Here is a 22,688-nt window from a genome sequence, read left to right as displayed (position 1 = left end):
TAGTATGGCTTTCACTTTTTCTAAGAAAAGTATTTTTTTCCTGTCTGCATGTTTTTGTCCTTTGATCCCACATCAGCCCACTGGATCTCTACACTCTAAAAACTCCATTGTTCAAAATAACTAAAGTGTTTTTAACTCCGAGGTTCAAAAGGTTTTTCTGGATTGTTTTACCTCTGAAAAAAATATATAAATTGGGTTAAAATAAATCCACTATAACCCAAAAACGTTGTCCTGATCCAGAAAGTAACCCAATTATGTAGGCCAATGTGGTTAACCCAATAGGTTGAAGAAATAAACCAAGTGTTTTAAGAGTGTAAAACAAATTAACTTTTGCTTTTTTCTACATTTAACCCTCGAACACTTTCCCCATAAAAAGTTGCACCACCACTGTTGCCAGGTAGTTTTTACCCAATATAATATACTGACAACAGGATAAATTGGAGTGGTTTTCTTTTTTTTTCAAGTTAAAGAAAAAGGAAGACACAGAGTTCCTAAAAACATGCTCAAATATTAGGAATTTGAGAACAAAAAATTCCTAAAAGATGATAAAATGATACTAGAAACTTGGTCTTTGGTCCACCCATTCCTGGGACACGTGAGACTTTCCCGGTGAAGGATCAGACTCTTCGACATTCATGCAAATAGTTTGCTGGGGTGATGGTGCTCCAGGGTTAATAAAGAAGAAGATAAAAACTTTGATTTGTTCCCATAGCTCAAGAGAGTCTGAAGAGTTCTGTTATTAAAATGAGCAAAAAGGAAAACTTGATTAAAGTTTGGACAGGACGACAGCAGGGAAGCTCACAAATGCAATTTTGCCCCCGAATCATTTTCTAATTCTTAAAAAAACACATCTTTTTTTCTCGTTTGTTTTCTGTGATTTCCTGTAAAGAAACCATTCAGAGTTCATGAACTTCAAAAAGTTCTTTCCTCATTAACAGAAAAGTTTGAGGCTCTCAAGGTTTTCGCGTCCATGTAAAATATAAACCTTTTTTCTTATGTTTGTTTCAATATTTGTTCATTTTCGCAGTCGTGTGCAGCTGTTTTCCATCACATGAAATGCATGAAAATGGAAAATCAATCGGAGGACAGAGATGCTCCGGCTGGGGCCGCGTGGAGGTGCGCAGGGGGCGGCTGGACTCCTCTGGAGGCGGCTGGACTCCTCTGGAGGCGGCTGGACTCCTCTGGAGGCGGCTGGACTCCTCTGGAGGCGGCTGGACTCCTCCAGGAGGCGGCTGGACTCCTCCAGGAGGCGGCTGGACTCCTCTAGGAGGCGGCTGGACTCCTCTGGAGGCGGCTGGACTCCTCTGGAGGCGGCTGGACTCCTCCAGGAGGCGGCTGGACTCCTCCAGGAGGCGGCTGGACTCCTCTGGAGGCGGCTGGACTCCTCTGGAGGCGGCTGGACTCCTCCAGGAGGCGGCTGGACTCCTCCAGGAGGCGGCTGGACTCCTCTGGAGGCGGCTGGACTCCTCTGGAGGCTCTCCGCTGCAGCCAGAGCCTCCTCTCCTCCCGTGTGCGTGTTTTTTCCCCCCTCCACCTTTGTGTGTCGGTTTCTCACACCCATTCTCTGGTACCCCCCTCCTCCCCCTCCCACCTCCACCCTCGCCTCCCCCTCTCCTCCTTTTAGCATCTGAAAAGACCACTGAGTGAGAATCGATGGCGCAGAGGCCCGCTTGACAGGACAATAAACCACAAAGAAGGGGTGAGTTCTTTCCTCCCCGCGCGCGCCTCTGCCTTCCTTTGTGAAATCGCGGCGTTGGCGTGATGGCACGGCGACAGCGGAGTCACGCGTGGCGAGTTGCGTGGAAATATTTACCGTCAAGCATCTTTTGTTAGCTCGTTCGTTCTGATTCCAGCAGCTGCCGCGGTCCCACTCAGGAGAGAGAGAAAAAAAAACACGCAGATCTGCGGGATCACATAAACCCTGCAGGAGCAGCCGCCGGCTCCTGCGGGACATACATTTTACATGAACACGCATCCACCTTACGTAACCCGCGACCGCATGCCAGGGTCCCGGTCCTCCCGGTTACCGCGGGGATATAGATGTGCTGGAGGCTGCTCACGCGGCGCCCTTGTAAACAAAATACGCGAGCGGAGCCCGGAAGGCGCGGGTGCGTGTTTCTGCGCCGTTTGACTTTGACACGGAGCTCGTGGGTGTGTTGTTGTTTATTTATTTTATTTTCTTTGCCACGAGGCGCGGCGGGAGCCGTGTGTTTACAGCTGACAACAATAGCTGCCGGCGCTCCGCGGGATCGATGCCGCCGCGCTCGGCGCAGGTGTCTGCCCGCACAAACTGACGCTCATCGATCCGCCGCCCGGCGGGACGCGCCGCTCACCCGGACTGACCCCACGGCGCGTGCTTGTGTCCCCTCTCCCAACCAGCCTCCCCATCTGCGCAGCGATGCCCCGGCAGCGCCCAGAGTCCCCGTCCCCGTCCCGCCAGCGTGGTCCGGAACCCAGCCGCCTTCACGCGCCGAGGCCCGGCCGCAGCTTCCCATGAGGCCCCCAGCAGCACCCAGCTCGACCTCTCTGTATGGGGCCCACCTCTCATGATGTAAGCCATGACACAAACACACACCTGGACCTTCGGGTCTCACGCGCGCTCAGACTCATGAAGGTTTTCAGGTGGACCCGAGGTTTGAAGTCTGAGCTTGGAGACACCAACAGGTCTGCTTCCGAGTTCTGCTGAGCACCTGAACGCACCTGATCCAGGTGATCAGCAGGAAGAAGAGCTGGGAAGGATGGTGGAGACAGAGGACAAAGGTTTGGCAATCCTGGGTTCAATAGATGGTTTTAGGGAAACCTGGTGTCTCCCCCCTTGATCCCCCCCCCCACACACACACCTCCATACCTCACCTGATGACACGGATCAGCTGATTTGAGATTCTGCAGAATCAAAAACACTTGATCCACGTCACCAACTGCCGAAACAGCTGATTCTGGTGCATCGGCAGCAATGCTTTTCACAATATCCCTGTCAATTATTAAACATTCTCTAATATTAAACACTAAATAAACAGTATTTACATTTTTTTTTCATGTTCCATTTTTAATTTGTATTTTGGTTTAATTGTTCATTGTGTTTTTACACTTCATGTTCTTTATTTGGCCCCCCGGACCAGAGAAACTAATTTTGTTCCACTTAGTGGTGAATGACGACGTCTGAACCGTGAACTTTTACATGTTTTGGTAAAATATAATTATTTTTTTTAAATCACCTGCAAAAATGTCTCATTCAGGAATTAATCCAGCCTGTTTGAATGCAAAATAATTGTTCATCATAAAGAAATTTCATCTCTGTTCAGCTAAACAAAAGTCAGGTTGCGTTCCTTTTACAAGCTTATGTTTCAGCAACATCTTAAATCTGTAATCGGACTCGACTTCTCTCCTCGTGACTCGAGTTGGACGTACGCTAAATGATTTGTGAGCATCATTTCTCCATCGTGCAGCCTTTAACCGTTGGATGAGGGACGCCTGTCGTCACGGTAACTGACCCGACTGATTTCATTCTGAGATCAATATGGACTCTAGATTTTCTCTGAGAGATTTGAACCTTTTCCCAAACTGTCACTTTTGAAAAAGGAGGGAAAAAGTCATCTTTCAGCACACGATGGTGTAAGATTTTCTTGGTTTTTCCCCTCAGAAATGTTCTGAATCAGCTGAAAACTCATTCACTGCTAAACAAACACTAAGCCCCCATCAGCTGATGTAAACACTTTTGTTCATATGTAAGCAAATCATTTGGATGTGAAAGAGTCTAAACAGTTTCCTGCTCTTCCTCTCAGCTGACATGGAGGATGAAGATGGGACTTGTCTACTTGATGTTTTGTGGTGAGTTTCACTTTTATCGGAATAAAAATGCAACAAAAGTCCTATTTATTAGTACTTTAAACTATATTTCATTTTAAAAAACACAAGAAGATGATTAATAAACCACGTGGGTTTATTATCTTATGTCATTTATTTGAAAAAGTAAACTCATTTTATTATTTTTTGTAATATTTGTTAACCTAAAACTATCATCCTTTATTTTATTTAAATAAAAAAACAATTCATTGTGGTGTTGCTGGGTGCACTCAGAAGATCTGACCAGTATCAAGTGTGAAGTGCTTTTATTTTGAAACAACTTCCTTCTAACTGTGTGCCAGTTGGGTCCATTTATTTTGAAATTATGAACATGAGTGTTATTCTGGCAACGATAATCTTCATTTGACTGTGAAACATCTTGGCTTTATTTGCATGGACTTTTTCAGTTTTGGATTGCTTATTAAATTATCACTTTTTTATAATTTTTTTGTGCAAAATTGATTTTTATTAACTTATCTACATAACTATGTCAAATAGTTATGCCTTGTGACAGTGTTGTTGGGAATTATGGGTAAATCAGTTACGCCGATGTCCCCTAGATTTACCTGATTGGATGAATTCATCCATTAAAGTTTGTGTTGGAGACTTTCTGGCTTGAATGTTCTCTGATTTTGTTCTTTAACTTTTACCAAAACTGAAATAGATGTTTGGCGGCCCAGTTTGGTCCAACTGATGGAAAATCGCAGACTTTTGCAGAAATCCCCACCTTGGTCCAGGAGTTTCAGGACATCCTGCTGTGAAACCCTGCAGGCTGCAGGTCCTGATGCTGCATGCCACTTTCAGAGATGTAATTCATTTTGTTTTGTGTGTTCTTTAGTGACCCCCAGGCTCTAAATGACTTCCTTCATGGGACCAATGAGGTAACACAAGTCTTTCACTGCGCAAGAACATGAAAAAGGGTCGCTTGTTAAAAGAAACAAGTCTGGGCTCGCGCTCTTAGAGACACGACGGAGGGCTGATGCTGTGTGACTCTGCATTTCATGAGCCTAAAACCCACTGATTTCCTCCCACCAGCTGCAGGCAGAGGACCTGCTCATTAACTCCGCCTCTGGGGAGCCCTCCATCTTCACAGATGCCCCGGTGAGTGTCTGGATCCACAGCCAGCAGCGTCACAATAACCCCCGGGACGAGGATGTTTTTCTCTCCTGCTGTGCCTCAAACAACTTCCTGTTAGCTCACTAATCAAACTCTTCTCCCACGGCCTCCTCCCTCTGTCGTCTCTCCCTCTGTGCTCCCCCCGCAGAGCCCCGTATCTCTCCTGGGAGATGGCGGGGATTCCCCCGGCACACCTCCCGCCGGCTGTGTGGATCTGTCCTTCCTGGAGGAGGCCCTCCTGTCCTCTCCGGAGGCTGAAGAGGAGCCGCATGGAGCGCAGGTCGGGCCGCCTGTCGAGGGGAAGGACGGGGAGGTGGAGGAGGCGCAGGAGGCCTGTGATATCCTCCAGCAGAGTCTGCAGGAGGCTGAGATCACGGAGCAGACCATGGCTCTGGAGGCCGGTCTGGCACCCCCAGGGGACGGTCTGTCGCTGTACTCCCCCACGCCTCTCCTCTCTCCCCCCGCTGTCCCCTTCGTACCCAAACCCCTGACCCTGCCTGTCACCTCGGCGCTGCCCAGAGACACCCAAACAGCCGTGGAGCCCCCCCAGCCCTCCCTGCTGGCCGTCGGGCCCGGCTGTCCCTCGCTAAAACCTGCCGCCCCTCCCCAGCTGATGGGCCTGCTGCCGGGAAATGTCTTCCCCACCGGAGCCCCGGAGGCTTCCTTCTCCTTGAGTCCGGCTCAGGGGTCCAGCATGATCATCCACAAGCCCGTGCCCAGTGTCACCGGCCGCCCCCTCATCACCCCGGCAGTGAGGGCGACAGCCCCCACAGCGCCAGGCATCGTCCTGCAGCGGGCCCCTCTCCCCATCCAACCCAAGCTGCCCATCAGCATCCAGCCCAGGCTGGTTCAGATCAGCCCCAAGCCTTCAGGCCAGAAAGCCATTCCTGCTTTAAATTTTGTCCCTGGAACTGCCTCACCAAATATTTTACTGTCCCAGGCCCCGGGCCAAAAGGCAGCAGTGGCGGCGGCGCCACAGACGGCCCAGCACCTCCCCAAACCCGTCAGCCTGCAGCTGGTCAACCAGGGCGGCTCCTTTGTGCTTCAGCCTCAAGGACTCTTCCAAGGCCAAAACCAGTTCCTTCTTCCGGGTCAGTCCCCCGTGACGATCTCCCAGCCGGCCGGGGCAGCCCAACCCCTTCTGACCCCAAGTCAGCAGGGCCCGTCCTTTCACAGCGTGGCGCCCTCTGCTGGCCAGCTAGTAGACGGCTCTCAGATCCTGGCCGTCCCCCAGAGACAGCTGAACTTTGGTCCGGTCTTCACCACCCCCACCGGGCAGCTGGCGCTCCGCCAGGCCACCGTGCTGTCAGGGGCCCTGCAGCTGCAGTCGGCCCCCGCCGCCGTCTTCCAGATGCCGGCGCAGCTGACTGGAACGTACACCCCAGGAGGGGTGGGGCAGCGAGCCACCCTGCTCCACAGTCCTGCTCTGGGAAACCACATTACCCTGATCAACAGTTCGGGGGTGCTTCCCTCCGATCTCACCTCCATCTCCATCCTCAATGGCCCCTCCCTTTATCAAGGGTTACCTTTTGCAGCGCAGGCCCCCGCTCCTCAGCCTGGAGGGGCAGACGGACAGTTACGTCTGCAGCAGGGGTCTGTGGTTCTGCTGCCTGAACGGGCCGGTCCAGAAGAGCGGAGCGGTGCAGACGAGGCCTTCCAGCCGCTGCGACAGGTGAGCACCTCTGGGTACGCCAGCGGTTGGTGCTACAGGTAGAAACCAGGAGGCGGGGAAACACGTCCACGCCGCCGCTTCCCTTCTGAAGAAAAAAGTCTGAGCTGAAAAATCTGTCAATCAGAGCTCTGTATGTGAGAACTGGACCGTGTGACTTCTCCCCCCTGGTGTTCCAAACAGGAAATACTTGCTGGCTCCATGTAGCCAAAATCCCATAGATGTCTATAGAAAAATAAAAAGCTGTTACTCAGTCATTCTATTGGTCAGAAGAACCATTCTGGATCTGATACCTTTTTTCTAACATGTTCCTAATAATTCTTCGTTTTATTGATGATATTTTTTCTGCAGTTCAAGTAGTACAACTTACAAACTGGCCAATCAGATGCCTCAATAAAAAGTAGGTGGAGCCTGCTGAGCCCTCTCTTCCAACATTCAAAACCTTTGATTGACAGATCTTTTTGCGTAGCCCAATTTCAATGGGCAGGGGTGTGGTCTTCCAACATTCTCCCTCCTGATTGGTGAGAGTGGTTGCCATAGAAACGTTGACTCAGACCGACTGGGACCAATCACTACCCACCGATGGCAAACAATGTTTGAACCAGGTTGGAAAATTGTTGGTAAAGTTGGAAAATTTAACATCAGAAAAAACTAAGTTGGTTCTGACCACGAAAGATTGAACCAAAAAACAAGAATTTAGTTTTTTTTGATAAGTTGCATAGAATAATATCGTGCTTTTCTACCTTATTTAAGACACAAAGTGCCATTTCTGCACATTAATACATAATGGTGGCAGAGGGGTTCGGGGTTTTGGCCAAAGACACTTCAGCACCCATGAGGGCGGGGAGCGGAAACCCAACCTGGGATGTTGGGGTTCCAAATTTAGATCCATACAAGCCAATCAGGACTATACCATTTTCTGATTAGCAAAGAAAAAGATGAAGAGGGGTTCAATTTCTGGCAAAGAAAAAAAGGGAAATTAAAAGTAATTCATATTTACTGTAAAAGCAGCAGAATCTTTGGACTTTTCTTTCAAAACAATTCAAGGAAAACGGGTTTGCCGATGTCAACAGTTGTCTGGACAGAGGCGCATCTGTCCTCAGGACAAAAAGCGTTCAGAAAAAAAAAAGAAAAGATTTAAAATCAAAGTCTGACGTCAACCTCATTAAACATTTATGGTGGAAATGGGGAACAATGGTCCCATTACAAGACTGTCCTGACCTGTCAGCTGCTATCCAGGAAGAGTGCGGCCTGATTGATGAAGAAAATTGTTTTCCATTAGTGAAGTCGACACCTCAAAGATCTCAAGCTGTCAGCAAAAGCAGAGCTTCGTGATTCCATCATTTTCTTTTCATCCACTCAATTGAAAAATCCATTAAAAAGTTCTCATTTGGTTGTGTTGATTTTGTTTGATATGAATCCACCACCGCTCAGTGGGTTGGAACTTTTCCAAGCACAACTGAGCACGACAAGTGATAATGAGTGTTTTCCTCAGCAGCAATGCAACAAATCTGTCACCTCCAGGCTTCATTTCTTCTCTGGCTGAGGGGAAGGCGGCATGCTGCTCTCACAGTCGTGAGCCCTCATTTTTCTTCTGTTGCTCTTTCCCTCTCCTTTGCAGCCCTTTGGACCCGTGGCCCAGCACGTGTCCGTGCAGAACCCCTCTGCGGGACTGCAGTCCTCACCCTCTCCGGTAGTGACGGTCCTACAGCCCCCTCCTGAGCCTCCTCTAGATGTGCCCAAACTCTTGATGCCTCCAGCAGAAGAATCAGCCTTGAACCAGAACCAGGCCTTTGTGCAGCATCTGCAAGAGGTAAAAGCTTCTGGAATCTTCTGAACATCTTCCTAACTTGAGAGGTTGAACTCTTCTGTTGTCTTCGGTTCTCCCATCCAGCCGGACTCACTGGTCGGGGCGTTGCCAGTGGTGCCGATGGAGCCGCTGGCCTCCGCCATCATCAGCAGCAAAAAGGCCACGCCTCTGAGCCGCCCAGCGTCCGCTCAGGACCACAGTGACGTTTCCCCCCTTCCGTCAGAGCCAGAGGACCTGCCGCTCAACTGCTCCCCCACGCAGGACCAGGACTCTGGGAAACCAGCTGCAGAAGTCTTCTCTCCAGCCGCCCAGCCTCCGATCGCCCAGCTTGGACCAGAAAGTTCAGCTCCTCAATCTGGCGCTGAACCACAGGACCAGTTCCTGGTTTCTCACCGACATCCAGCATCCCAATCCCTAATTCCTCAGAACCAGCAGCAAAGTGGGCCGGCTGTTTCCCAGCCTCCGCCCCAAGCCCAGCCGTCTCCGTCTCAACCTATGTCCTCGAGCCATAGTTCCGCCCCCAGCGTCTCGGTGCCTCAGCAGCAGCCGGCGCCCGCACCTGCTGTCCTCTTCAAAGGTGGAGACGAGTCTGCTGTCCCGCAGCACAACAGTGAGTTCAGCTCCTCTCAACCAAAGCTCCGTCATCGTGCCTTCCTCCTCATTTTTACCCTGTCTTCATCAGAGCCCACAGCTGCCTTGGTCGTGGAGAGTGAACCCTTCACTGTTGATCCACCTTCTCCTTCAGCCCAGGAGGTCCCCGCTCAGGGGGCTCCTGTGGACGCCGCCCCCGTTCAGACCATCACCAAGGTGAACCACCAGCCGCCTGCAAGAACATTTTTCATGTTCTTGGAACTGATTATTTGTTAAATATTATAAACTAAAAACTAAACAGTCCTTGTCTGTGATCAGCTGGGGGATCAAATGGAGCCACAAAAGGAGGAGAAGCTCACACCAGCAATGCGCCGGCACCGGTAAGACCGCCACCCCGCTGAAACCACCGTGAACCATCTGCTCATTCATTAAGCAAAAGGCCTGCACAAAAGGAAAACATCAAAACGAGCAAAGAGAAAGTTCATTTTCTATTAGACGTGGCAGAAATAAATGAATGTCCAACATTCTGAGCATGAACCTCTGGAGTGGATCAAAACCTTCATCATTATCAGCAAAACAACAGTTGATCATGTTACTTAATAAAAAACACGATTTGTACCAAGAACAGGGCCCTGGAGAACACCGCCATTTACTCCATTTCATGATTTAATTTAATTAAATTATTATTTTTACACACAAAAAACACATTCAACAAGTAAACAAAACTCAGAAAATAGGGTTTACGTAGATGGTCACACGCCAAAACAACTAAGCAAAACGTTGAAGTTAAAATTGAAACTTTGACAGACGGAAATCTAAAACCCTGAAGTCAACAATTAAAACATCAAAATCAGATGGTTATCATTGGGAAGAATTCTTTCCTGGTAGGATAATGTTATGGACAGAAAAAAAAAGATTAAAACAAATTCAGATATTTTTCATCCCACCTTGAGAAAAACGTTGTGGTTTTTAATTGATTGGTCTCTGATGTGGTTTTATCAAAACTTGCCCACAGAACCAGAGAACTGCTCACTTTTAGCCACGTGTGAACAACTTTCTTTATGGAAGCTAGTTCTTAGGGGGTGGAGCTTTGCTTCTGACTCCACCCCCAAAAGCCGCTGCTTTTCTCTTTCTTTCTACATTTTTTTTAGAACTCTTCTGTTGCTTAAAAGTTTCATTTTGCTTTTTCAACTGAAATAGTGAGCTTCCATAAATCTCAATCTTTTATAGCAAAAATATATGAACTTAATGTCAGAAGTCTCAGTTCTAATGTCTGACGACTTCTTTTTCTGTCTTTGAAAGTGCCGTGTATTGGTTTTAAATAAGAGTTTGTCTGTATTGTGTTCTTCAGGTTCCAGCAGCAGCTGATCTCGGACCACCGAGCTGTGCAGAACCCCCCCACTCGTCCAGCCTTCGCCTCCCTGAAGGACGCAGTTCGACATCTGCTGCCGTATCACACGAGTGCCGGTCACCTGCCCACTCAAGAAGACTTCATTTTAGGTCTTCAAAGCTTTGGAACTGCTTCTCAGATTCTAGAAGCCTCATGTACCAAATGAACAAATGCGTTTATTTGGAAGCATTTCCGACTAAGTTGAAAAGAAATGCACATAGAAGCTAAAAACAGGGATTGGAACTGCTTCGAATTGGCATTTTTGTACAAACTCCAGGTTAAACTTTGGCTAAGTTATGGATGGGATTCACACAGTCAACCTTCAAAAGGTTGTCCCCCATTTCTCTCCTATTCCTAATAATTGGTGCATATTTTTATAGAAACTGATTTGGTAGGAGAACAGCTGGACCTGAAAACCATCAGTAAAACTGAAATCAGTGATGTCCACATAAGTCTGATATTTTTTTCCTCCAACAGTGGACCAAGAGTTTGACTCCATGTCCTATTTCCTGCTGAAGCGCACCAAAGACATGGTCAACAAATACAGGCAGCTGTTGGTGAAGGAGACCCAGGTAGAACGCAGCTTACGGATCCAGATGTTTGTCACCTTCATCTCCTCTGGCCTGGTCTGAAGGGATGTCGTGTTGTTTCCACAGCAGGAGAGTCCATCAGCGGAGATGGTGATGCTCGAGCGTCTCTTCCTGCAGGCCGAGCGGTTCTCTTTGGCCGAAGACAGACGGCGAGCTCGCCGAGATCCAGGTCAGCAACCAAATAGAGCTCCTTCATATTAGCAAATGGCACAAAGGTAATGATAAAAAGGGGGGCGAGGAAGTTCAGAGTAACGTTGTGTCTGAATTTTCTCAACACTCCCCAGGTAGTGCACTATACGGGCTGTTTGCCATTCTTCAGGGTGTCCAAATCTTCAATTTGAAAGTCTAGTTCCCTAGAATTTTCCCAGAAGTCACTGCGAAAAACGAGTGTGCATCAATGCTCACTAGATTGGCGAAAATAGACCACAATGCATTAATAATAAACGACTCGTCATTTGAAAAGAAACAGTGTAAATTTTCTTCATCAGAACACAGTGGATTCATAAAATAGTAAAATTTGCCGAAGTAAAATGAGTTTTTTACTTCGGCAAATGGGAGACGTCATATTTGCCACAAAAAAAAAAGTAGTGATCATGTGTTTAAATCATGGACTGTAAAAGAGAACTGGACGGAGTGTGACTTCATCCAGAGAAAAGGGTTTCCTTCTGGCTCCAACCAAATTAAGTCAATTCAGTCGCGATCCCGTCTGAGGGACTCCGCCCTCCCGGCGTTCCAGACAGGAAGTAGCAGCTGGCTCCAAGAAATCAAAATCCCATCGATTTCTACAAAGGAATAAACAGCTGTTCCTCAGTTATTCTATTGGTTAGAAGAACCATTTTTGCTCTGATAACTTTATTTAAGATACTTAATTTTTTCTGTTGTTCAAGTTATTCAAGTTATAAATTGACCAATCAAGATGCCTCAATAAAAGTAGGTGGAGTCTGCTGTGCCAATTGTCAGTCATTGTTTTGTAGCCCACTTTCAAGTGGTAGGGGGTGTGGCCTTTAGTTTTAGTTTTATTTTTCCACAAACAACAAAATCCCCTCCCAATACAAACCTGGAAGAAATGACCCCCCCACCCCCACCCCCCCACCCCCGAAGCAGGCGCCTCTTATCAGGGGTCCAACATTTTAGCCAAGCATAAAAGAATGAAAAATATGATAATAAATAAATAAATAAATAAAATGATAATATAAGAATTTGATGATAATATTAGCGTAAAGGGTTAGTGAATAAGTCAATAAACGTAAACAACGCACAAACGGAGAAACAACAGACACGGCAATAAGTGGTTTCGGCCGCAGCAACATTATGTACAATAAGTTGACAATAATTGCAATTTCAGTTTCCCTTTAGTATATATATATATATATATATATAATCTAGCCACAGGGGTTGCAAGCCAGTTGCCTCTGTGCTAGTCCCAAGCCCGGATAAATAGAGAGGGTTGCGGCAGGAAGGGCATCCGGCGTAAAAATTGCCAAAATAACCATGCGAATCATCCACAACACTTTAGACATACCGGATCGGTCGAGGCCCGGGTTAACAACGACCGCCACCGATGCTGTTAACCTACAGGGTGTCGGTGGAAATTTGACTACTGTTGGTCGAAGAAAGAGGGGAGGCAGAAGGGTCCGTGGCCAGAGAGAGAAGGGAAAAGGCAGGAATATAGGTTTGAGAATAGGGACTCTTAACGTTGGCACAATGACAGGGAAAGGCAGAGAGCTGGCAGACATGATGGAGAGAAGGAAGGTAGATGGACTGTGTGTGCAGGAGACAAGGTGGAAGGGCAGCAAGGCACGTAGTATTGGAGGAGGATACAAACTGTTCTATCATGGTGTTGATAGGAAGAGAAACGGGGTAGGTGTGATTCTGAAGGGGGAGTTTGTAAACAGTGTTCTAGAGGTGAAAAGAGTCTCAGACAGGATGATGAGCCTAAAGTTAGAAATTGAAGGGGTGATGGTGAATGTAGTCAGTGGGTATGCGCCACAGGTTGGCTGTGAGTTAGAAGTGAAGGAGAGATTCTGGAGTGAGTTGGATGAGGTCATAGAGAGTTTTCCCAGAGGAGAGAGAGTTGTTATTGGAGCAGACTTTAATGGGCATGTTGGTGAGGGCAACAGAGGTGATGAGGAGGTGATGGGCAGGTTTGGTGTGAAGGAAAGGAATCTGGAGGGACAGATGGTGGTGGACTTTGCAAAGAGGATGGAAATGGCTGTAGTCAACACTTACTTCAAGAAGAGAGAGGAACATAGAGTGACATACAGAAGTGGAGGTGGGAGTACTCAGGTGGACTACATCCTATGTAGACGAGGTCATTTGAGAGAGTTTAATGACTGCAAAGTGGTGGTAGGAGAGAGTGTAGCCAGACAGCACCGCATGGATGTGTGTAAGATGACTCTGGAGGTCAGGAAGAAGAAGAGAGGGAAAACAGAAAAGAAGACCAAGTGGTGGAAGCTACAGAATGAAGAAACTTGTGAGGAATTTAGGCAGAAGTTGAGACAGGTCCTGGGTGGTCAGGATGAGCTTCCAGATGACTGGGAAACTACAGCAGAGATTATCAGGGAAACAGGTAGGAAGGTGCTAGGTGTGTCATCTGGAAAGAGGAAAGACGGTAAAGAGACTTGGTGGTGGAATGAGGAAGTACAGGAATGCGTCCAGAGGAAGAGGTTGGCTAAAAAGAAGTGGGATGTAGAAAGGACTGAGGAAGGTAGACAGGAGTACAAGGAAGCGCAGCGTAGAGTGAAGAGAGAGGTGGCAAAGGCCAAACAGAAAGCTTACGATGAGCTATATGACAGGTTAGACACAAAGGAAGGAGAAAAGGACTTGTACAGGCTAGCCAGACAGAGAGACAGAGATGGGAAGGACGTGCAACAGATAAGGGTGATTAAGGACAGAGATGGAAAGGTGCTAACAACCCAGGAGAGTGTACAGAAAAGATGGAAGGAGTATTTTGAGGAGCTGATGAACGTGGAAAATGACAGGGAAAGAAGGGAGGAAGATGTGGTTGTTGTGGAGCAGGAAGTAGCAGAGATTGGAAAGGATGAGGTTAGGAAGGCTCTGAAAAGGATGAAGAGCGGAAAGGCCGTTGGTCCTGATGACCTACCTGTGGAGGTATGGAAGTGCTTAGGAGAGACAGCAGTGGAATTTCTAACAAGGTTGTTCAATAGGATTTTAGAGAGTGAGAAGATGCCTGAGGAATGGAGGAGAAGCGTTCTGGTTCCGATCTTTAAGAACAAGGGTGACACGCAGAACTGCAGCAACTATAGAGGAATAAAGTTGATGAGCCACACAATGAAGCTGTGGGAAAGAGTAGTGGAAGCCAGGCTTAGGAAGAAGGTGGAGATCTGTGAGCAGCATTATGGTTTCATGCCCCGTAAGAGCACCACTGATGCCATTTTTGCTTTGAGAATGTTGATGGAAAAGTACAGAGAAGGTCAGAAGGAGCTGCATTGTGTGTTCGTAGATTTAGAGAAGGCGTATGACAGGGTGCCGAGGGAGGAGCTGTGGTACTGTATGAGGTCGTCTGGAGTGGCAGAGAAGTATGTCAGAGTAGTTCAGGACATGTATGAGAGAAGTATGACGGTGGTAAGATGTGCTGTAGGTCAGACAGAGGAGTTCAAGGTGGAGGTGGGACTACACCAAGGATCAGCTTTGAGTCCTTTTTTGTTTGCTATACTGATGGACAGGCTGACAGACGAGGTAAGACAGGACTCTCCCTGGACAATGATGTTTGCGGATGACATTGTAATCTGCAGTGAGAGTAGAGAGCAGGTGGAGGAACAGCTAGAGAGGTGGAGGTTTGCTCTGGAAAGAAGAGGCATGAAGGTCAGTCGTAGTAAGACAGAATACATGTGTCTGAACGAGAGGGATCAAGGTAGAAGCGTTAGGTTACAGGGGGCTGAGGTGGAGAAGGGTCAGGAGTTTAAGTACTTGGGGTCAACAGTTCAGTGTGATGGGGAGTGTGGAAAAGAGGTGAAGAGGCGAGTGCAGGCAGGTTGGAGCGGGTGGAGGAAAGTGTCAGGAGTGTTGTGTGACAGAAGAGTGCCAGCAAGACTCAAAGTAAAGGTGTACAAGACAGTGGTGAGACCAGCTCTGCTCTATGGGTTAGAGACGGTAGCAGTGAGACAGAGACAAGAGGCTGAGATGGAGGTAGCGGAGATGAAGATGTGGAGGTTCTCCTTAGGAGTGACCAGGTTAGACAGGATAAGGAACGAGTACATCAGAGGGACGGCTCATGTTGCCTGTGTTAGCGACAAAGTCAGAAAAGCCAGACTGAGATGGTTTGGACATGTTCAGAGGAGGGATAGTGGATATATTGGTAGAAGGATGTTGGAGATGGAACTGCCTGGCCCGAGGGCAAGAGGACGGCCAAAGAGGAGATACATGGATGTCTTAACAGAGGACATGAAGTTGGCTAATGTTAGGGTAGAAGATGTTCATGATAGAGTGAGGTGGAAAAGGATGATTCGCTGTGGCGACCCCTGACGGGAAAAGCCGAAAGAGAAAGAAGATATATATATATATATATATATATATATATATATATATATATATATATATATATATATATATATATATATATATATATATATATATATATATATATATATTAGCAGACTGTTTGACATCATTGTCCAAAATATTCCAAATTTGTGCACCTCTTGTGCAGACAGAAAAGACATTTTTCCCTTTCAGCATATGCTTTCCCCTGGTTCCCATGGTGATGAGAGGGTGAAAAAAGTGGCATGAGGTCAGACAGACGACTGTTTAAATCCACAACACTGTGGATTGCGCATACGTTATGATATGTATTGAGTTCTGGTATCTTAAGGAGGCTGTATCTGTGGAAGAGAAGATCTGTTGGAGAATTTGGCGTGGACCAGCTTGTTGCTCCATTGGCTTTCTTTTGTGTAGTCTGAAGTTTTGCAGTGTATATTGAAACGCTGATTCCCCTTGTTTAGTTCTGACTCTGGGTATCAACAGGAGGCCGGCGCCTGAGGTCCTCAGAGTACGAGATGGTTCATATGGCACTAACATGTCAGAGATGTACTTTGGTGCTCGGCCATGGAGAGACTTGTACACAAGCAGAGCTGCTTTGAAGTCTATTCTTTGAGGTACAGGGAGCCAGTGCAGAGACCTGAGCACAGGACTAATGTGATCATACTTCCTGGTTCTGGTCAGGACTCGAGCAGCAGCATTCTGGATGTACTGAAGCTGTTTTACAGCTCGTTTGGAGAGGCCGGTGAGCAGGCCGTTACAGTAGTCTAACCTACTGGAGACAAATGCATGGATAAGTATCTCCAGGTCTGGCTTTGACACTATGTTTTTGATTTTGGCAATGTTTTTCAGATGGTAAAATGCCGCTGATGTTACTGACTTGATATGGCTGTTAAAGTTCAGGTCAGAGTCCATGATTACCCCTAGATTTCTGACTTGATTTGAGGGTTTTAGAGACAGAGAATGAAGGTAGCTGCTGACACTTTCTCTTTGTTTCTGTGGGCCAAAAACAATAACTTCGGTCTTGTCTGAGTTTAGCTGGAGAAAGTTGTTCTGCATCCACGCACTGATCTGTTGGAGGCAGTGGCTGAGTGAATCCACCGGCCCATATTCACCTGTTGTCAGTGACACATAGATCTGAGTATCATCTGCATAGTTGTGATAAGATATGTTATTACTGCGTATTAACTGCCCTAGTGGCAGCATGTAGAGGTTGAACAGAAGGGGTCCCAGGATCGATCCCTGGGGCACACCACAAGTCAAGGCCATGTAGTCTGAGACACAACTCCCAATTTCAACAAAATATTTCCTGTCTTCCAGATAAGACTTGAGCCAACTTAGGGCAGATCCATAGATGCCAACCCAGTCTTGGAGTCTGTGCAAAAGGATCCCATGATCAACAGTATCAAAGGCAGCACTCAGGTCTAGCAGGATTAAGACAGAGACTTTGCCATCATCAGTGTTCAGGCGGATGTCATTGGTTACCTTGATAAGAGCAGTTTCTGTGCTATGATGGGGTCTAAAACCTGACTGGAAAACATCAAATGAATTGTTTAATAAGAGAAAATCAGTGAGCTGTTGGTAGACAACTTTTTCAAGGACTTTTCCTAAAAATGGCAGATTAGAGATAGGTCTGTAATTATTCAGTACAGTGGGATCAAGACCGCTCTTCTTCAGGAGGGGTTTAATGACTGCAGTTTTTAAGGCCTCGGGAAATATTCCAGATTGAAGAGACATGTTAACTATTTGAGTAATTGATGGCAACACACTGTTCAGGACAGACTTTAGAAATCTAGTGGGTAACACATCAAGGCAGCATGTAGACGAGCTCAGACGGGTGATGGTCTCTTGGACAGTTTGGTCAGTTACAGGTACAAAGTGAGTCAGCTTAGAGTGAGTAGGTGGCCGTTCGATAGTTATATGTGTTGTGGAGTTGATGGCTTTTTTAATGCCCTGAACCTTGTCATTAAAAAATACAGCAAACTCATTACATTTAGGTGTGCAAACCAGTTCTATTGGTAGCTGGGTTGGAGGGTTAGTTAAACTGTTTACTGTTGTGAAGAGGACACGAGAGTTGCTGCTGCAACTTCCAATGATTTCAGAGAAGTACCTTTCCCTTGCATATATAGAATATGTGTTATTCCATATGATAGTACAATAGTTCAGGTGAAGCTCAAACAGGGATCCATACAATGTAAGCAGTGCGTCTGATGGGAGCATGTGTCGAATTTGGATAATTTTTTGACTAGTTCAAAAAAAAAATTCCCTTCCCTTCCAACAACCTAACCCCTGATTGTAGTGGTTGCCATGGAAACGTTGACTCAGACCGACTCGGGCCAATCACTGCTTCCTGACAACGTCTGGCTCCAACGTGGCGGCGTCCGTATTGTTAAAAGAAATGGCGACTGAATTGACTTCGTTTGGTTGGAAATAGCCTTTTCTGTGGGTGCCGTCACGCTCGCGCGGCGCAGTTCCACAGCCAAAGATGTGGATGGTCTGGACATGAAGAAAGTATTTCTGCTGGGAGATTTTTTTTGCTTTCAGCCGTTTAGTTTGTCTGAACTCACAAAACCAGCGGATCAGAGAAACCGCCTACATGTGGTCTTGTGTCTTTCTAAACTCTCTCTCCAGAAACCTTCATGGCGGCTTTGGCGGTGTCGTCCCCGCATGGCTGTGCTGGCCCCTCCCACCCACAATCCTCTGGTAGCTCCTTATCGCCACCATCCTGGACGCGACTTTCCGAGCGGCCCCCAGGACTGAAGACGTACCGCTCCAGCTCTCGCGGGGCCCTCAGGCTGACCATCAAGCAGGAGTCCGGATCTCGTAAGGTGGTCCACAACTCGGCCTGTGACCCCTGCTTCAAGAGGGACCATGCGGGGCAGCTGACCAATGGGGGCGGAGCTGTGAGTGAACGCAATTGTCCAGCCCCCAACGGCGCTCTTCAGCAGCCCAACGGAGCTCTGAGCGGGGCTTCTGTCTCACAGAGGGCCCCCGCCTGCAAATCAAAAGCCCCAAGTCCCCGATCCGTGTCAGAACCAGAGGACATCCTTGATCCCAGAGATGCCGGCGCCCCCAAACTGAAATGCTTGCGGTCAGAAACACCCCCTCGGCCGGAGCGGCGCTTCAGCCCCCTGCCCCCACCTCTCCAAGAGGACAGCATGTTGAACGAGCATTTACAGAGTGCCATCGACAGCATCCTGGAGCTGCAGCGCCTGCAGGGCCCGCCTGCCCCCAGGGCCGCGGCGGGTCCCTCGCTGGACCAGGCTGTCCCCAGCATCCTGGGGGGGCGCCTGTGAGCCGAGGGAGGCGGGGTCTTGGCGGACTGAGGGCAAATGAAGAGGCGCTATCAGGGGGTGTGGCACGATTTGACGCTTTACTGTCAAATGTAGAGAAGAAGGGAGGCGGAGCTTCGCCGTTTCGGAGGTTTAAGACGCGGCTGTGACCGTCATCAGCAAACACTATATCACTAATAGTGAGAAACGTGACAGCTAGAGATTATTCAATAGTTTCTAAAAGATTTTTTTTATAAGTTTTGGATTTCTTTGCATAGTGCCAAGCTTCCAGGGTATTTATTTTGATAATCCATGCCAATCGTGGCTCAAGACCGCTGGCGAATGCCTGCGACACGTGTGCGTGCGTGGATGTGGAGAGCGTGGAAACCAGAAAGTCCCTCCGTCATCTCGGCTTCGTGAACGAAACTCCAAAGAATCTGAGACTTGTGCATCCTGAATACACCAGCAAACATTTTTTAGCATAAACTGTCCGGAGAAACTCGTGTTTCCGTGTTTGTTTTCCTGTTTTCGGACGGATACATGATCTTGTTTTCTTGTGAGCGTAGAGGCGTCTCTCAAACGTCGTGTGTTAACATGCAAGCAATAATGCCATGGGTTCTTGGAGGACTTGTCGTCAAACCCTTCATAGTTTAAACGATAACATTTCAAACCCGTTTCAAGGGCTTCAGAGGGACTTTTTGTCCAAAAACCCCAACAGAACCTGGAGCTCCAGCCTCTCTGAGTCATTTCTCAGCCTATGACCAAAAAACTCAAAAGCAGATCTTCATCCATTGAAGCTTAGGTCACGTCGTTTCACCACAACAAAGCAATACATGATTATGCTCAGCATCCCGTGTTAATGTGACAATCCAACCAGTCAGTAGAAAAATGTGAACGTCTGCGTGGAGATGAATGTTAGCGTGAGGCCCAGGAGTCGACATACGTTCAGTGTTTGCCGTTGAAAAAGTCGGACCGAAACTTTTGGAGCAAAAACCTGCATGGAGTCACTTTTGTTTTATCACAAAATGATTGGAAAGACTTGTGATTAGTGGAGGAAAAAAGATGGGCGTGGCTTAAAGACGTTTATGCTTTTTATTGGTTTGTTCTAAAAATACACGACGAAGCATCATCTCAGAAAGTCTTGAGGAATTCCTGACACGAATGAGGAGAAACCCGTTGGATCTGACGGCAAAAAACAGAATTCTGATTCCCAAACAACAACCTGATCAAAATGGTCAAAAACAAGAAAATCGGCTTTTAAAAAAAAGGGGGAAAATGTAAAAAACAAAAACGTGTAGAGCTTTATGTCCTGTAATTAGTTCAAACCGGAAGTCTACATAAAGGAGAAAAGCTGGAATTCCAGCTCTAAACTGGTTTTAAAAACGTTTTCTTCAAAAATGTCTCGTTAGTGCGGGCAAAGCGGCCACACAGCCTCTACGTACATTTTGCACATTTTCAACATACGAAACTTCGGTCTCTGGTGATTCGTGCGTGATCTACGTCATTCATAAGTGTTTCTTTCGTTCGTTGATGTACGCAGATGTCTGCCGAGGGTTTCAGCCGATGTGTCTGCACGTGAATTCGGTTTTACATTTAAGATTTACGCAGTTTACGCATATTTTACGTAACTTATGCACAATAATTGTTTAAATCTCAATTTTGCGCGATTTTTGCGAGATGCAACTGAGTATCTTTCCACGACCGTTCCACGTTTGTCTAACGGACTTTCCACGCATGGATAACTTTTATATCACGCATACGGCGCACATATCACGGTAAAATTATGAAATTGACACACGAAACACTAATTTCATATAAATTGCGCAATAATCCCGCACGGTTCATGTTGTGCGTTGATTTACGTGTTCTTTGCTTGGTTTATTCGTACTTCTTCCGTGGTTTTAACGTGGTTCATTCCTGTGAAAATTTCAGGTAAAGACCACAACTTTTCTCACCTTTTCCACGTATATTCACGTATGACCTGTTTTCCTCCATGCAATATGTACGTGTTGGCTGTGACAGCCTGTAGCTAACACGTTTAGTTCAGTGACCTTCACTTCATCGTCACCTTTCTGTGTTTTGCTTTTCCAAAAAGCTGATATAATTTGTTCTTGGTCCACACAAATAAAAGGACAAAGTCGTTAAAACAAAGTGAAATTAAAGACCCGAATGACTGAATGAATCTTTATTAAGGCAGACAAGTAAGGGTCCCCATCCTTAAGCGCCATTTAAACATTAAATTAGATTCTTAGTTGCCTAAAAAAACCTTCAGGTAATTAAAAAAAACAAAAAACTATTGCTTCTTTAGTTAAGTTTTTAAATTCTTATAATCTGTGATTTGACAGCTAAACAGCAAAAACTGATCCTCATTTTTATTTTCTGTTTTGCAAGAAAAAAATTCTTAAATAAGTTTTTCAAAAGCAAAATATTCTTAGTTTGAGATAAAGAAATCCTAAAATACTAATTCTTACCCCCATTTTCCTTATTTAAAAGAAAATCTGCTCATTTTAGACTTAATTTTAGGTTTTTGCTGTGCGTGTTTGGAAGTTATAGCCAAGTTGACACTAAACATTTTTTTCCTACTGAAAATATGCAAAACGTGAACAAAGAGACTAAAGAGTCGAAGGAAAGTCTACAAAAGATAAAGTTTGGTCTCCTATTGATAAAAACATGAATTTTATGTGATTTTCTGTTTTGCATTTAATGGATTTGTGTCAATTAGACAAAACTGTCAAACGTTAGTCAAACATGAAATATCAACCTTTCTACAACCAGTTTGTCCTGGAATTTGATTTTGTTTTAAGGATCTTTTTGTGACTTTTAGATGTTAAATGAGACATAAAGAGACAAAACTGACTCCAAGTTGCAGGTGTAAACGCAATTAATTTCGTTGTTATTTTTAAAATTCAATAAAATTACATTTATTTGATGAAAAAATCCGACTTTGAAGGAACAAACAGAACAGATTTGGACCTGAATCGATCAATTTCTTAAACTGCTTTGTCCTTAAGTGTTGAACAAAGTTAGCTTTGATATGCAGTAATTTATAGTTGCTTACTGATGTTGCCGGACCTGCAGGTCCTGCAGGTCCGGCAGCAGAGGGGGTCGACCAAATGCAGTAAAGATGTCTTTCACGAGGTGGGATTGCACTCTTCGTCGTCGCTGAACTTCTTAGAGGGGGATTCCAGACAGACTGTCGTTGTAAACCTCCATGAGAACGTCAACCTTGATGGAATCCTCCGCCGTTGCAGTGTTGTTTCATTTCGTCAGCATTTCTAGGACTAAAGGGATCCTGCACGTTGAGCCATTTCTATTTATTTATTTATTTGTTAGATGTCCTTTATTTAACGGATCTTTTGCTGAACTTGTGGAACCAGGGGAGCTTTTAACTTTCCACCAATTCAGACAAAAAAAAACTAAAACATTTGACTGACGGATTGTTCTGATGCCAAAATCAAGAGGCCTTAATTCAGCAAAACTAGATTGTAAAAGTTCCTGACAGAAGAAAAAAAAGTCTCCTCTGACCTGAAACGAGTCACGAGTGATTCATATATGAAATGTTAAGAAAAACCACTTTTGTACTCATTTTTACAGACTATTTATTAAACTGTGATTTTGTAAGAAATAAAAAGTGTGAAATGGTTTTTGTCTCTGTTTTTTTGGAAGCTTTGAAACTAAAAAACCTTTTCTGTAAAATACCAGAATGTAAAAAAATGACTTTGTTCTTTAAGGTTTTGTTTTTGTTTTTTGTTCATTCAGAACAGGGAATAATTTAAAAAAAAAGTTTAGCTTTTGCAGCAAATACTTATTGGAAACATTGTGGAAAACCTTTCTACCTGAGGACCAAAGGTTCCTCTGTTGGTGGTGGAAGTATGATGGTATGGGATAGCTGTTGGGACTGAAGTACAAT

At 46.1% G+C, this 22,688-nt stretch overlaps 1 protein-coding gene across 1 annotated transcript; it reads left to right on the top strand.

The window, feature by feature from the left end:
* The first annotated feature begins 1,495 nt into the window (after positions 1–1,495).
* Positions 1,496–22,421, top strand: si:ch211-168d23.3 (BRD4-interacting chromatin-remodeling complex-associated protein). The gene is made up of 14 exons (XM_023951623.2): positions 1,496–1,699; positions 2,380–2,551; positions 3,783–3,828; positions 4,682–4,724; positions 4,879–4,944; positions 5,108–6,631; positions 8,250–8,441; positions 8,523–9,048; positions 9,121–9,245; positions 9,348–9,409; positions 10,381–10,529; positions 10,897–10,991; positions 11,076–11,178; positions 18,138–22,421. Exons 3-14 carry the CDS (start codon positions 3,788–3,790, stop codon positions 18,800–18,802), a joined length of 3,591 nt encoding a protein of 1,196 aa, XP_023807391.1. The 5' UTR covers positions 1,496–1,699; positions 2,380–2,551; positions 3,783–3,787; the 3' UTR covers positions 18,803–22,421.
* Positions 22,422–22,688: the final 267 nt, after the last annotated feature.

Source organism: Oryzias latipes, chromosome 22, assembly GCF_053564925.1.
Source record: "Oryzias latipes strain Hd-rR chromosome 22, Olatipes_Hd-rR_3.1".
NCBI lineage: Eukaryota > Metazoa > Chordata > Actinopteri > Beloniformes > Adrianichthyidae > Oryzias > Oryzias latipes.
This window is presented reverse-complemented; position numbering and strand designations above follow the sequence as displayed.